Source organism: Spermophilus citellus (assembly GCF_964194105.1).
Source record: "Spermophilus citellus genome assembly, chromosome: 7".
Lineage (NCBI taxonomy): Eukaryota > Metazoa > Chordata > Mammalia > Rodentia > Sciuridae > Spermophilus > Spermophilus citellus.
The window spans coordinates 90171821-90187832 of NC_138188.1; the positions used below are offsets into that span (position 1 = coordinate 90171821).

The 16012-nt window shown below is 31.3% G+C and overlaps 1 protein-coding gene across 7 annotated transcripts in view; it reads right to left on the reverse strand.

The window, feature by feature from the left end:
* CBLB (Cbl proto-oncogene B) overlaps positions 1-16012 on the reverse strand; it is a 210630-nt gene that overhangs the window by 76844 nt on the left and 117774 nt on the right. For 6 of the 7 annotated variants that reach the window (XM_081301460.1, XM_081301455.1, XM_081301458.1 and 3 more), the window contains exons 6-9: positions 13008-13129; positions 9073-9210; positions 5935-6022; positions 3348-3479 (exon numbers count right to left, since the gene is read on the reverse strand). In XM_081301460.1, coding sequence (XP_081157586.1) covers positions 3348-3479; positions 5935-6022; positions 9073-9210; positions 13008-13129 — 480 coding nt within the window. The remainder of the gene's footprint in view (positions 1-3347; positions 3480-5934; positions 6023-9072; positions 9211-13007; positions 13130-16012) is intronic. The other variant, XM_081301461.1, reaches the window with a different exon arrangement.

A 16012-nucleotide genomic window follows, 5' to 3' on the forward strand; every position in this document is an offset into this window, starting at 1 on the left:
AAACAAATCTGCTGGTTGGCAGGAAGCACCAATGTGTGAAAACTTATGTAAATGTAGAATCGCTGGGTTATGCAAAAGTGAAATTTTCAAAAGTTGAAACTTCCTTGACGAGTAAGATCCCAATGAGATATAGAGACTATGAAATACCACTTTAGAATTCTCAAACCTTGCCTACAAATAACAACTATATTTAGGAATAAGGAAGAAGAAAAACTTGAATCTGAAATCACTGTAGATGTTTCTTGGTGTAAAAAAAAAAATAAATAGAAACCTACCTCAGGGTTAGTGCCAGCAATATTTCAAACAATACAAATAAATAACAGGGTTCAAATATATATGTGGAAAAAATAAAAATGTGGGAAGCTGAAGGGAATCACACAATGGCTACTGCATGGAACAGATGGATCTGAGGCTTACAATTTCTAAGACTCCTCAGATCAAGAGCATGATAAAAGGCCTCTGAAAGATCATAGATACTTCTCAGCAAAGAACTGGACTTTTCTGAACAAAGACATTATAAGGCTTTTCACAACTGATCTACAAAATTATCTTTTTATTTAAAATATGAGACCTCTTTTTTTTTACATCTAGCATATAATCCATATGTATTGATTAACTACCACTATGTAAAATGATGATCAATATGATATAACATTACTCTATAGTAGCATAATTTATTTCAACCTTTTGAACACTTCTGAATTTATCATATTTTATGACTTCAGTTACTAAAGTACTATTTTGTTATTATTTTTTCATATAACTTCTGCTAAAATTTAACCTAGACACTGCTTTCAATGCTTACCAATTTATGCACTTCCCCAAATTCTAAAAGTAAAAATGAGAAGCACTTCAATGTAAAAAAGGGAAATAGCAAATGTTAACTATTCATAAATATTATTGGACAAATCTTCATATAGGGTCACTAAGTCAATATGAAAAGGAACAATGTGAATCAAGAAATGTAAAGGGAGGAACATTAATAGTACAGCAATAACAACTGGGAAATAATCTTATCTTTTGTATGTAGCAGACCTTTTACAAATTGTTTACAAACTTGACAAATAAAATAAATAATAATGATCCCAGAAATTTAAAAGAAAGATTCATTTTCTTTCAGGAAGTATACATAATTAAAAACAATAATTTTATTGTTTTACTTTTACACTATACTTTTAAAATCAGCTATATTTTAAACTTACCCTGGGCTACTGGGTAAACAGATGTATTATACAATGTTTTAAACAACAAATTTTACTAATCCAAAATTTCTGCCAAGCTAATAGAAGTTTGCTTCTTAACTCACTTAACCCCTGGATACTAAGCATAGCATTAAATTAAAGAATTCCTGCCACACGTATAAACTGTATAACAGTAAGACTGGAGCCCGAAACAACTGGCTGAAATACACGAGCCTTACATGGAGGAAGACAGTACTAGGAATCCCCACAAGTCACAAGTCTCAAATTCTGGTTCTCTTTAAAGAAAAATACAAAATGTTTAGCATCTCTGTAACTGTAAGAATCACACCACTACACCACAATTCAAAGGGATGACAGATATAATCTGGCATCTGCCAGTTCAACACGCATCCTAACATACTGAGAGGGTATCTGGCACACCAGTCCTCAGTAGTCCCTTCCTGGTAGTCACACAGCCAACAACAACTTGTAATATCATCTACCGAAATGCTTGGGACACACTAGCAAACTGATGATTTGTCTTCTTCCAGCATGCCTAAGTGTACTGGAAGTCAGTTTTAAAAAGATATCACAAGTTTACAGAACTATTACTTTTAATATAAATAGCAGTCAAGTATATATAAGAATAATTTTTTTCTGATGCCACACTGAGCCTCCTATAACATTCGCCTATTGTAGGCAAAAGACATCAAAATAATGAAGGAACAATAAGAAATAAAGAGAAGAATATCGAGAAAAGCATAAGGTAAAATATAAACCAAAATAATATTGAAGGAGAGAAGTGTGGGACATTAAACAACTTTACTGAGCTAGCAAAGATGTCTGAATTCAGAAAGGTTTGAAAATATAAACCAATTATAGTTTTCCTCCAAGTTCTTCTTTTTCCTGATCCATTTTTAAAAATCTCCCCCAACAACACCAACACCAACTAACGGAGGCCCTTTTTAAAGACTATGAAAACATGAAAATCATTATATTTTATTACCAAGTATAAAGAGCTCAACAGGCACCAGTGTTTGAGGCTGCCCACTTCCTGTATGAACCTCACAGCCTAGCCTTCCTCATATAATGCAGATGTCCAGGGACTGAGAGAGATAATCAAGGACTAAGATGGCTCAATAGGGATGTCAATTGTACACTCACCAGCAAACTTTTTTTAAAGATTTAAAAATTGTATTTTTTAAACCCCATTTTTCTGATTTTAATATAACTATGCTAAACATCAGTTGCAAAAATTTGTTCAAAATATTTGATGAATTTTCCAAACAATCAAAACTGGGCAGGAAATTCTGTCCAAAGTTCTTTTTCTTTCTTTTTTTTTTTCACTGAGCCACATCTCCAGCCCTTTATAAAACTTCTTTTATTTTGAGACAGAATCTCACTAAGTTTGTGACCTTGAATTTACAATCCTCCTGCCTCAGTCTCCTAAATTGCTGGGATTATAGATGTGAGCCACTGCACCCAGCTTCAAAACTCCATTTTAAAGTCCCCAACTTTTATTACAGTTAAGGAAAGATAAAAAAGTCCTCAGGCAAACCAGTTATTTTCTAGGCCCTATTATAAAGCATCAAATAAATTTAATTTATATTCATCACATGCCTGCCTATAGATATGGAGTTCATTTTAGATTTGGCTTCTATGGACTGGAAATTTCAAAGCCTGTTGTGGTGGAAAATGTTTGGGAGATGTTTTTCTCTGACAGTCCTAGTTTAGCCCTAGAAGGAAATGGAAGACATGTAAGACAGTAACTTCTCCTCCGGAAAAGAAATTTGGTTGAAAATATCAACATAAGATTTATCTACTATAGTTTATTTTGCTTCACAATCTGTGAGTAGAATCTGACCTACAGTAATAAAAATGTTTAGTTGATAATATCTATGTGTCATCCCGAAGTTAATGTATTGTATTGAAGAAATACTACTACTTAGGAACTAATAAAAAATTGCTATACATGCAAAAGAAACATGATTATAAAATAGCAAAAAATCAATCATATAAACTCAAACATGAGCCTTCTAAAACAATCATTTCAAATAAAGCACTTATAGTATTATTTCCTGAATCGTAAGAGGAAGAAACTGAAAGAAAAATATCATAGGGAATATAAACAAGACATACAGGTTGCTAAATGAACCTTGATTATACCTGCCATGCTGTAAGGCAAGAAGTGCACATCAAATGCCCACAAGGCTCAATCTTGACATCTTTGTCATTCTCTGCACAAATTTTACAGAGCTGAAAAGTGGAGCCCATTTCACAATATAATTCATATTGTTCCTGGAATATGGGGGTGGAAAAGAGGCAGTGTTAATGCATTTCTAGTATGAACCATTAATATTAAATTTTCTCAAGTAAAATAACTTACAGTAAATATCTCACACTTGATCCTGTCAGAAATGTGACCATTTAAGACATGTTTTAAATTGATAATCAATATTTGGTCCACAAAATCAATTTTTAAAGCATCTGAGCTTTTATCAGAAATTTTATAAGTTTTTTTTTTTTAATACGTTGGATTATTTCAGGTTTCCTATTATTCCCATAAGAGGAGACTCATTTCAACAGCCATTGTACTTCAAAAAGATAAAACACAGGGTTTTAAAGTGGCAACATAAATGACTTTATTTTCTTTGTAACTGCTACATGCTCATCTAATTTCACTATCAAATTGAAAAAAAAAAGCCATTCTGGATGACCATTAAATTTTATAACTTTTACATATCTTTAGAAATCTCAGAATCAAAAGACCATTGACATCCTCTCTTCCTGCACCCTACACATTGTGACTGTACTTACTCTTTCATATAATCTCCAATGTATAACATATGTTGAATTTAAGAAAAATACCTGAGTCTCAGTAAGCCTCAATTATATTTCTCAAATTTTATCTTACATGTCTGACTTGAAAGTTCCTGCTTTTCCCTAACAATGTCAAAAAAAAAATAGTCACTTAGTAATTGAAAACTGGTTTATTAATTACTAAGTTTTTAAATTTAGGACATTAATCGGAGCTATTTCTCAATGTTCAAATATTGAAAAGATCTATGTCACAAAGAAGATACAGATAGACTGGTAAATGCAAAGAAAGTATTTTACAAGTTGCTTATAAGAGACAAAACAAATCATGAAGTAAAAATCTGTATAAAGCAATGTTTCAGTTCAATAAGTGCCTACAATGAACTCTACTCTGAGAGAGATTAAATTCATGGCAGTATTTATTATTTAATCTACTAAAAGAGATTACATGATTAAATTATATTTACACACATATACACAGACATAATTATACATGCACACACACAAATATAAAAAATCATATCTGCTATGATGTATGTATATGTGAGAATATACATAATTTGGAAAATTAAAGAAAAATATGACAGAATGGATAAAGATAGAAAAGAACTATTATACAAAGGAATCCAGTATCAGTTATAAATTACTGACATTTCTGAAGTAATAGATATGTGTAGATAGTGATTATGACTATCCAAACAACAGGTTTATAACTATAAAATAATTATAATAAGGTAATTCAGAGATGCATAATTCAATGCAACCTTAGGAGTAAGGATACTTATGAATAACTAAAGGGAAAGATATTACTCCTGAAGATTTATTTCTAAATAATGGTTTCATAAAGGGGAAATTTCTTTCTCTGTGATTGGTATCCTTTTACACATTAGAAAATACACTACAAAATCATTAAATAATTTTAAAATGGCAATCATATAATAAATGTAAAAGCTATATGCAAGCTGAACACAAAACATGTCAACAAGGTGATTCACTTAATAAAATCAAGACTAAAGGGACTGAAACCTGGAGAATTACAAATAAAGTAAATTATTATAAAAAAAAGATTTCTCTATGATTTCATTTTTTAATTGGTCTTTTTTATTATAAAAACAAATCTAAAATACAAAATATTTTATATTATACTGTCTACAAAATAAAATATTCACATCCGCCTTCAATCTCTCACTGATACCACAATTCTTTTCCTCCTTAGCTAAACACCATTACCAATTTGGTGGTTTTGGAATGCATATTTGTATGTTTATATATAATTTCTTATTTATTTATTTACAAAACTTGAACTTACATATTGTAGTTTTACAAAAAAATTGAGCTTTACATGACTGGATTTTTTTATTTAATAAAACAAGATACAGAAGATCTCTTGCAAGTATGTACAGCTACACTGCCATCTGGATAACTTCACATAAATAAAACATCACATTCCCATAGTTATCTATTATCAAACACTTTGGTATGTTGTAATTTTTCACTTTTATGAAAAATCCTACTGTGAATATCCTGCTGTATGGAACTCTTGTGCATAAGTGGGAGGATATATTCATTATCTATGAGATTACCAACAATGGACTTAGGAAAACTTAATGAACTCCAATCGTCTTCAATTACTTATTTAACTCTAAAAACCATGGCATAAAACTCTTCTAATCTATTTTTATATTTTTCTTTGTTGAGATTATCTCCTGACATGTGTCTGCCTGCCTATGGATTTATCAATCTCTGTATAAATGTCAATCTTGTATTATAAGCAAAAACATTAAAGCTGAAATTTTATGCAAAGTTATGTAATTTCTTTTCACTCTTAGGATTCCATGTTTGTACACAGTTTTAGCCATTGTATAAAAAGAGATTCTGATTTATTTCAAAGGTATTATAAATACTTATTAATTATATTTCCAGAAATCATTCTTACCTGTGTAACTTTTATATGATCATGGGGTGTAGGCTCACATAATCCAGTTAAATCAGGATTATAACTCCTCCCATCAGGATAAAGATAACTGGATTTAAACAGAAACTTTATTACCTTAAATATACAAGTTTTCATTGTATTTAAGTGTATTTAATCTTCCATATTCAAACATATATTCATGCTTCGTTTTTTTATAGCCAATCAATAAAATCTTTCATTTTCATAATATTGCAAATCATTTTTAGGAGACTTAAAATCTAGAAGTGACACCCATATAACAAATACATAATAAAGACTCAGCCACTAAAGCAATCATTTCAATTAAATACCTCTATTATGTGTTCTTTATAAAAATTAAAAATTTATTTTACTGATCAATTACATTATATTCTAAAAGTATGAGTATACATTTATTTACAATTAATACATCCTTCATCTGAAACCAAGGGAATGTTAATTATATCATTTTATAGCATGTTTAATGTCATATGAAGAGAAAAACAGAAATAATGTCATTACTTTCCTACAAGTCCTTAGACCACTTCTGTAGTATTTCTCTTCCTATAGTTTCCCAGTCTCATTCTTCTGAATCACCTTCTATTTTCTCTAATAGAGCCACATGTGCACCTGCCCACACATATACATATTTTTAAAAATCATAAACTGTTTTACAGATCTATCTTTCACTGACTCCAATAAAGCCATAAACACAGAATGCTGTATAGGCATAAGGTTTTATTGTCACAGAGAATGGAAATCTGAACTAAGTTACCCATAATGATACCTTCTTTCTGTGTTAATTCAAAAGTTTTTACTCATTATTCAGAAATTGATCGAAAGTCAAGGTTATTATGTTGGCAAATATTTCTGGCTAAAAAAATCTGGTAATTTTATTACTAGATATCATCAATTTATTATATTATAATTTATCCTGTTTAATAGCATAGTAATTTGAGGGTTTAAAGATTAAGAATAAAATAGTACAGGTATAAATATTTTAAAAACTATACAAAATTATTCTGTGACATAATCAAAAAATGCTTATCTTTAAATGAAAAATCTATAAAACATGTTGGCAACTAAGTATTAGAATTACCCTAGAAAACCAAGAAAAATGAACTTAATATACAGACAATTCTTATACAGTAAGTGACAGATCAGTGAGATAATTTTTTTATTTAATTAAGGAAAGGAGCTAATTACATTTGCATATGACCCAAATTTCAAGTGTTATTATGGGGATCAGTTTAAAAATTAATCAAATATTAAATGAGAAATAATAAGCAAAAGCTGATAAGCAATCTGATTTTCTCATTCTAAAATGTGCATTTAAGGAATTATTGTGAAATATTTTATCACACTTCAAAAATACAGAAATTGTAGGAAAAAATCAGAAATAAACAATTGCAAAAATTAAAACAAGGATGCCAGAGGAAAGAATAAACAGTTCTATCTGCCCCATGGAGGCAACTCTAAGATTTCTGTCCTACCAGGAAACTGCTGATGAGCTACTGTCAATGGCAGTGAAGAAATCTTGGCTGATCATCAAAATAAACCTCTTGATCAAAATATATCACACTATGGTAGATTAACTAGAAAGAAAAATAGCTGACCTTGATGATAGTGGGTCAGATGATATCCTGTCGTTTTACTGATCCTCAGAAAACCTCTAATAACATACAAAAATCTATTTTATCCTAGTCTACTTCTGAAGTTTGGATTCAATTAGCCAGTCCCTCTGAAGATTCCCAACTGTGTGTGTGTGTGTGTGTGTGTGTGTGTGTGTGTGAATATTAACTTGCATAAGAATCTAGGGACTTTGCTATACTGAATAAATATTACAATTTGTTACTTTTTAATTGACTTTGAAAAATAGATGAAAAATAATAAAAATACAAACGAGAATATCAATATTATTCTATGTACAGATTGGCCCACTCTATTCTCTTTATGAATTAAAACTTTAAAGTGAATTTTCTAAAAAAGCAACCTAGAATCATAGTGAATCAAAGGCTACATATATGAATCTTTAATGCACTGGAGGCAAGGTATAAATAGCATATTTATGAAAACTAGAACAAAAAAAAAAAGAGAGAAAGAGACATTTGGGCCCACAACTTGCTGTGTGCAATTACTACATAACTAATGTCTTGAAAACTTGTAGCTTTTAAAAAAAATACATTTGTTTTCTTCACATAGACCCCTTGAGTTCTATTTTTTATTTTGTCTATTTTATTTGTATTTTTTGATGTCTGTTTGTGTTTTTTAGTAATTACTTAGGAAAAGGGAAAACTCAAATCATTTGGTCTTTGCTAACTCGGTAGACTACCTCCTACCAGGTTTCCACCACAGTCCATCCCAATTGATGCTGCAAGTTGGACTGCACACATTTCCAAGTTACTCAGCAAGGCAAGGGGTAAAATAGTGTGCTGAAGTGACACTGAGATACAAGCATAAAGAGGAGAGCACAGGACTAAAATTGTTAAGAACCAAGATATATTTTCAATAATGGGCCAAATAGATTGTCAAGATGTTCTATGAGGGAGAAAAGTCATTAGTTGACAAAGGAGAAGAATTTGGTTTTATATTTTAGAAGAGAATAGCATGAAATTAACTGAATTTAGCTATTAACATATAATTTTGAACTATGAATTCATTATTAGTGTGAATAAAGGAAGGCATACAAAGAAGAAAAGGAAAGGAGGTGGAGGAGAAAAGGCTAAGAAGGAGAAAAGGAAAATCCAGCACCACCAGTCAAAAGAAATAGTATGACTGGGAATTTTAGCTTTACATGAGACAAGGGGAGTTAATTATTTGCAAGAATTTACTTTTAATATTCACTCATCCATTTGACAAGTCCTATTAGGTCTTGATTTTTTCCTATGAAATATATAAACATGTAAATTGATACTAGAATGTGTTTGCTACAGCATATGGTTAGACTAAAAAACTAGGCTGCCTTAACATGACTATTTAAAGAGAGAAACAAAAAGAACTAAGAAATATCCATTTCTAAGTCTTGAGATTAAAAAGCAAACAGATTGCCAGCCTCCTTCTCTGGTCCTTCATCACTAGGCAGTAACTACTTTTCACATCTGATGGACTTTAAACACCCTGACTCCCATTTCTTATACTTACAATCCTTCCCTGCTGCCATCAATCAGGGCTTGAAATAAAGGCTTGTTGTGAGGTATGGTCTGTAAGATATTGCCATCCCCAGTCACATAGCCAATGGCCCACTGTCCCAGTCGAGTGCAGCTTAACCGGAAAATGTAGCTACAAAACAAAGAGAAAATTATGTCCAAGTTCGGTCAAAAAGTGTTACAACAACTAAGGAATTTTTTTTTTTTAAGCAAAAGAATACACAGAATGATTTAGAATTCCTGCTAAAATTTTCTTCTAACATGTTTTAACACCATTATACTTCTCTGTATATTGATGTGTATGACACTGATACTCATTTCTTTTCATTTAAATATCTCAAGAGTTTCATGAGAAAAAATGAAGTTCTAAAACTACCAAGTGATTTATAACAATCACCATCAAGGATACTGTTTGTGAAAATGCTGCTGGTATAAAATGGCTGTGACATGAATTAATTTTGGAAAGTAACAATAAAATAAGTAAATTTAATTTGTTCAACTCAGAAACTGAACTAGTTTCTACTGTTGAATTCAACATATTACTTTGTAATTTAAACATCAAAATTATACATTTTCATTGAAAAATAACTTGATTTAAAATAATACATTTTCTTTCAAACACTTCAGTGATTCATCTTTAAATGAATCTCAAAAGCATAGAACTACATTAATGAAAAAGCAATCTGGATAAGCTCAAATTTTCCATTTAACTCCACCAAGTTAAATATCTTTCAATAGAAAGTCAAAACACCTCAAAACCATAAATCAAATGAATGACAAATTCCTTAAAATTAATCTCCAAATGAAAGCAGACATTAGTTTGACTCTACATTCATTTATTCATCATTTATTTATTCACTTAGCTGTCTATTTATTTCAGTTTGGATAATTTCTATTTATGTGCATTATACTCAACCTTGCCACCATGATTTCCATATCTGTTAGCTACATTTGAATTACTATATAAATGTAAGAAATAAGAGAAATAAGACCTTAATTTCCTAATCAATGAATCATGTACTGTATAAAAAATTTTTACAAATGTAATTTAGCATTTGTAATGGTGATTCAGTCATGGGCTTTAATTAAGTTGTATGTTTAATGGTAAAATGTGATTTCTCTATCAAGGAAATTGAGTTTTTAAAGAAATAAATAAATTGTGATTTTTTTAACATTAGGAACGTCACATGTGATAAAACTATCAGAAAGGACCTTTTTCAAAGCAGTCTAAAAAATATTTCCCTAGAGAGCCTGAACACAAGATAGTAACCTATCAACTATTGCCATCCTCAATCAGAATCAGATAAAATAATTCTGCCCAGAATAATGGTTGTGATGTTATGAGAATAACCATAAAATCATAAAAAGTCACTATAAAATATAATTTGGGAGATAACTAAGAACTTGTTACATCAAGAATGTATATGACACAGCCCTTTTAATTACTCAGAGGTAGCGACAATCTTATAGATTTGTACAGACCACAGATTTTTCCAGAATTTGTAGAGTAGAAAACTACAATGAAGAAAATAATTACAAATCTCCATGGTTATATTTTAAAACATTTTATATTTATTAATATGCTAAGAATCTAGTAAATATAGAGAAGCACATCTGTGAAACTTCTCAGGATTTTACTCACATCACTTTCTGTTTCCTAAACACTGTGCTAGGATGGTGTTTCTAAAACTGATTATACAGAATTTCAAGCAATTCATGTGGGCAGACTATAGCATTAGTAAAAACTGGTGAGAGCAACAATATGGCTTTTGGAATAATTTCTTCCTCTCTGAACTTTTTTGCTCTACAGTTTCACTTGCACAACTCTTAATATCACTTGCTGCTGATCTTTTTTGTTGGTAGCTACTTCTTTCCAGCTTCATGAAGTGAACTTTTGCTGTATTTCTAGAACATTACTCTCCAACAATGGCATGAATAACAATCAGATGAAATAGTTTCGTGTTTGCAGGGTAGTTCATGTCATTCTTTAACACTAAATGTTATCCAAGGGATGTATCCTGTGATTCTCAAACATATTTTTTTTCTTCCTGCTGCTAGAGACTGAACCTAGGATCTTGTGCATGCTACACAAGTGCTCTACCACTGAGCTATACCCCCAGTCCTCAAACATATTTCATCAGGTAACTAATAGTTTGTTAGTTGGAACACAAATGTCCTTGGAATAGACCCAACTATTTTCCTTAGTACAAAACAAAGGAGAAAGACCAGTTAAACATATCCTGCAAAGCAAATATTTACCAAAGGTATTTGATATGTTCATGAAGAGTTTCCCTAAACACATTTTAAATATTCGCATCACACTTTACTTATGACAATTGCGAGAGATTACCCATTTCATCTCTAGGTATACAAAAATATGGTCATGAGAGAAGTTTGAATAAAACTAAATCTAAGTCCTAGTTAACATACAAAGTATCTGACCTGTTCTCAGAGTCACAATAATCAATTCTCTTCTATCTAATCAGAAGACATTAATGGAAGTCAATGTTTTCTGTACCACCAGCTGTTTTTCCTATGGCATAGCAATTTTTATAAAATGGAAATTTTCATTATGACATGATAATGATAGCAATTAAAACTGGCTTATACATAAGAAGATTTTGTTACAAGACAAACACCCTATGCACTACAAATTAAATAAAAATGATCCTAGAATGAAGAGGTAGACTTAAAAAAATAAAACAACCAAACTCATTTTTAAAATAAACAATCTCTATTTGAAAATCAGTATATTAATGGACTTTAGAATGATATCTCCCACTATTCTGTGACAGTCCCGAAGACAGGTCTCCAATGTCATACTGCTGTACCCAGCACACTGCTTGGTGCAGCACAGATGCCTCAGTACCTACTATTTGCCTAACTCATTTTTAGATGGGACAGGGAAAAAAGTACTCAGCCTGGGAGAAAACAGATTTTCTGGACTTGTTACTAAATAATGTGTGCTTTTGTGGTCAAAGCCAGAAAGTTTGACCAAACATGCAATCATTGTGTGTCTCACTCAATGTCATCATTTGAAAAATAAATTATAAATGCTTAGGCTATAAAAACAGCATGGGCTATTAAAGAAAAAGCTTTTCAGGACATGAAGTTGATTTAATTATAACTATGTGCTTATGTACTTATATGTATTTACCCTGAACCTGTGTGTATACTTACATGTATAACTACTGATTACATACATACTTTTATGGACTTATCACAGAACCTAATTAAATGTCTTCAAAACACCTTTAAAATAATGAACATAAGGGACTGGGGCTGTAGCTTAGTGGTAAAGTGCCTGCCTCACACATGTGAGGCACTGGGTTTGATCCTCAGGACCACATAAAAATAAATAAATAAAGATATCGTGCCCATCTACTACTAAAATAAGTATGTAAAAATGTGGATGTGTAACCGATGTGATTCTGCAATCTGTATTTGGGGTAAAAATGGGAGTTCATAACCCACTTGATTCTAATGTATGAAATATGATATGTCAAGAGCTTTGTAATATTGTGAACAACCAATAAAAAAAAAAGTGAAAAAAAAGAAGAAAAAAAATAATAAACATAAATCTGCTCTATTTATTTTAACTTCAACACAATATTCAAGTATTCAAATTTATACATGTAATTTTTGTACACAAAGAAAAGAATCACAAAACAATCAATACGTTAATATCTTATTCCAAACTGAAAAGCCAAACCGGGAAGACTAATGAATCTTCATCAAATTACATAGAAGCCCATTCCCTATCACTTTATGAACATGAAGCTTCAGAACAAACACAATCTATCAATTTAAAAGACTCAATTAAGAAGTACATTTTGTTTTGTTGGCTCTTCCACCCCATCCCTTACTTAGAAATAAATCATAGAGAATTTTTCTTTAAACTCATTACATATTATTGGTAAAAGGTCTTACCTTCCAGGTTTGGCACTGTACTTCTGTAGCCGTGCTTTAACTTCATCATATGTGAGAAATGCCATATAACCTGGATGTGTTACAGCTAAGAAATTCCAATTCCGTAAAATAGAGCCCCAAGGCTAAAAATACAAATAAATTGAAGGAGATTACCTAGAGAATATCAACTACTGATTACATACCAACCCATTTCTTCATATACTTAATGCAATTCCCCCAGATATTTCTGAAGTTAATATGAGCTTATGTGTTAGCCTTTCCTAGCTATTAGCAAACATGGAATACTTTGTTCTTGTTTGCAGAAAAGAAATGGGATTAGAAGGAAAAGAAATTTCCTAAGACCAGAATACAGAGAGCAAAAAGGAAATCCATGTAATCTCTAGTCTATTTTTAGTACAGCATTCTGATCATTTGGAAGCACAAACCTCATACTCTTTAGTTCAAAACCTTCTTAAAAAAGAATCACAGTCCTTGTGAATTGCCCATAAAGACTTAATGGACTGACCTAATAGGGTTTGATACCCAAATGTCTTTCTGTCTCCAACTGTTATTATTCTTTCTGCTATTTCTCCAGTTGTTCTGACCTTTCAGTTCTTGTCCTGAACACAAACCCCTTAGTCATCTCAGAGTCTTTGTTTTTGCTGATTCTTTTACTTAAACTTCCTTCCCCCAGATATCCATGTGCTTCCTCTTTCCAAATGTTACTCTCAGTGAGCGTCAAGGCATGTGTGTCTATCTATATGTATTTATATATACTTATATATGTACTCTCATATAACCTAATTGAATGTGTTCAAAAATACCCGGAAACAATATGAAAACTTTTGATAAAAATAAACTAATCTATGTAAAGCCTATTTAACTTTGCAGGAAATATCATAACTTATAACCATTGATGTTGGTGATGAAGACAATAAATTTCTTTCTAAAAAATAATGTCTCTTTAAAACTGTTACATCTTGAGGGGGACAAGGGAAGAACAGAAGTTCACAAGTATAGACAAAGGGAAATGAAGGGAGGGACGATGGGATGGTAATAGGAAAAACAATCAAATGAATCAGACAACAATACATACACAACTAATAAAACTCCACATCACGTACAACACAAGAATTATATTCCATGTATGTATAATATGTCAAAACACACTCTATTGTCATGTCTAAAATAATTTTTTAAAACAACTGTTACATCTTGTCATATTCCTAATCTGCCAGTCTGTCTGTTCTGGCTACTACTATGCACTCAGATGCCTCATTTTATACTTAGAAATCATATGATAGAATTTAAGTGTTTTGGAAAAGCTTACACATTTACCACAAGCCGGCTAAGGATAAGGAACATGCCTATCTCAGTTATTCACAGATACCAAAGCCATTAACAGTATCAGATACATACTAATCAGGCAGGGATGATTGTTTTTAAACAGATTCCCTAAATAGTGACTGGTACTAGTGTTCTTTCCATGGTAACAAGATACTGTTCTCACTTTTGGTTTACCTTTCACAGCTATAAAGTTAGCAAAGGTTTATAGTTTAAAAGTGAGTTATATAAAAACTTTTCACATAAATATTTGGTTTCTATCAATGCATCAATCTCTCTCTAATCTGATTAGCTGTCCCTCTAGTTACCAATCAAGAGAAAAAAGACAGCCTGTGATAGACAACTTTGCTTGAGGGTGTAGATGAATCATCTGTGCAATATTTTTGAGGCTGAAGCCACATTTATTCCAAGAAATTGGCAGCACACTATATTTGATGTTCCAGATTCATAAATCTTCTACATAAAAGAAAAAAAAAGGTATTTATGTTGCCAAATTTATGCTGTTGAAACAGTTATCCTAGACAAGATCATTGGTAGGAGTTCCTGCTTTTGTTTGAGACTTGTTCTTCATTATTATAAACCAAATTTCCAATTTACAAGGCAGAATTCTTCAAGGATTATGTCTCTTGAGATGAGAATAACAAGGGAAAGAATGATTTAGTAATAAAAAGTATTTTAGCCTTTTTTTGACATAACAAGAAATATCTTTGGGGTATTTCCCCATCTCACTAAAACAACTAATTGGGTTAAAAGGGAGCTCTGGAGAATACTAACATGAAAGGTTGTGTCTCTGCACTTAAAAATAAAAAGCATGTTTTTAATTTCCTTCTTAAGGCATGACTGAAAATGCATAAAACAATACTTGGAAAAATATCAGCACATGTCAAAAGAAAAACAACTGAGAAATAACTATTATTCTAGGTATTTTTGTTTTGCTCCCCCACTTACAAAGAACAATGGTAGAAAGAATATCAAATAAATACTGGAGTCACACTCATTAAAGTCCATATATGACAATGAAAGAATTGTTTTAAAAAATGCTCAACTTTATAGAGAAACAGTACATAGCTCAAAATTCAAGTGAAAAATAAAAAATTGGAGTTTATGGCCAATTGCTACAGTATTTAACAACAAGTTCTTAGTACATAATCCAGAGGGTCAGCTTCTAATTACAAAAATATTTATGTAATAAAATGAGTCTGTGCTGTTTTTCTTGTGAATACAACCCACTCAGAAGAATCAGAAGCACGTGGTACTTGTGTGTGTGCATATTAAAGTATCTTTCAAACTAATGGCTTAAAGAAGGCAAACAAAGTGCTTTGAATAAGAATCCTGTAATTCATATTCTCCATTAATGGAAGTCTTTTTCACACACATGAACACAAAGCTACATGAATTTTTTAAAACAACTATAGAAATTAATGCAGTGAATTAAAGACACTAGTCCCTGCATTTTCCTAAATGATGCTATTTCAAGAACCAATTACTGACTTATTACTTAAGCTGATAGAGGGTCCTCAGCTAATGTACCCAGAGATACCCTGTCATTCTTCACTACAACTAATGACTTGCTCCCTCTCTTATTTTTTCCCCATTCTAAAGTGTCTAGGATATTCCCCCAAATATCCCTTTCTTATCCTGAAACTCTACAAATTTAGTGCCCATTTCTCAATGATCAAGTC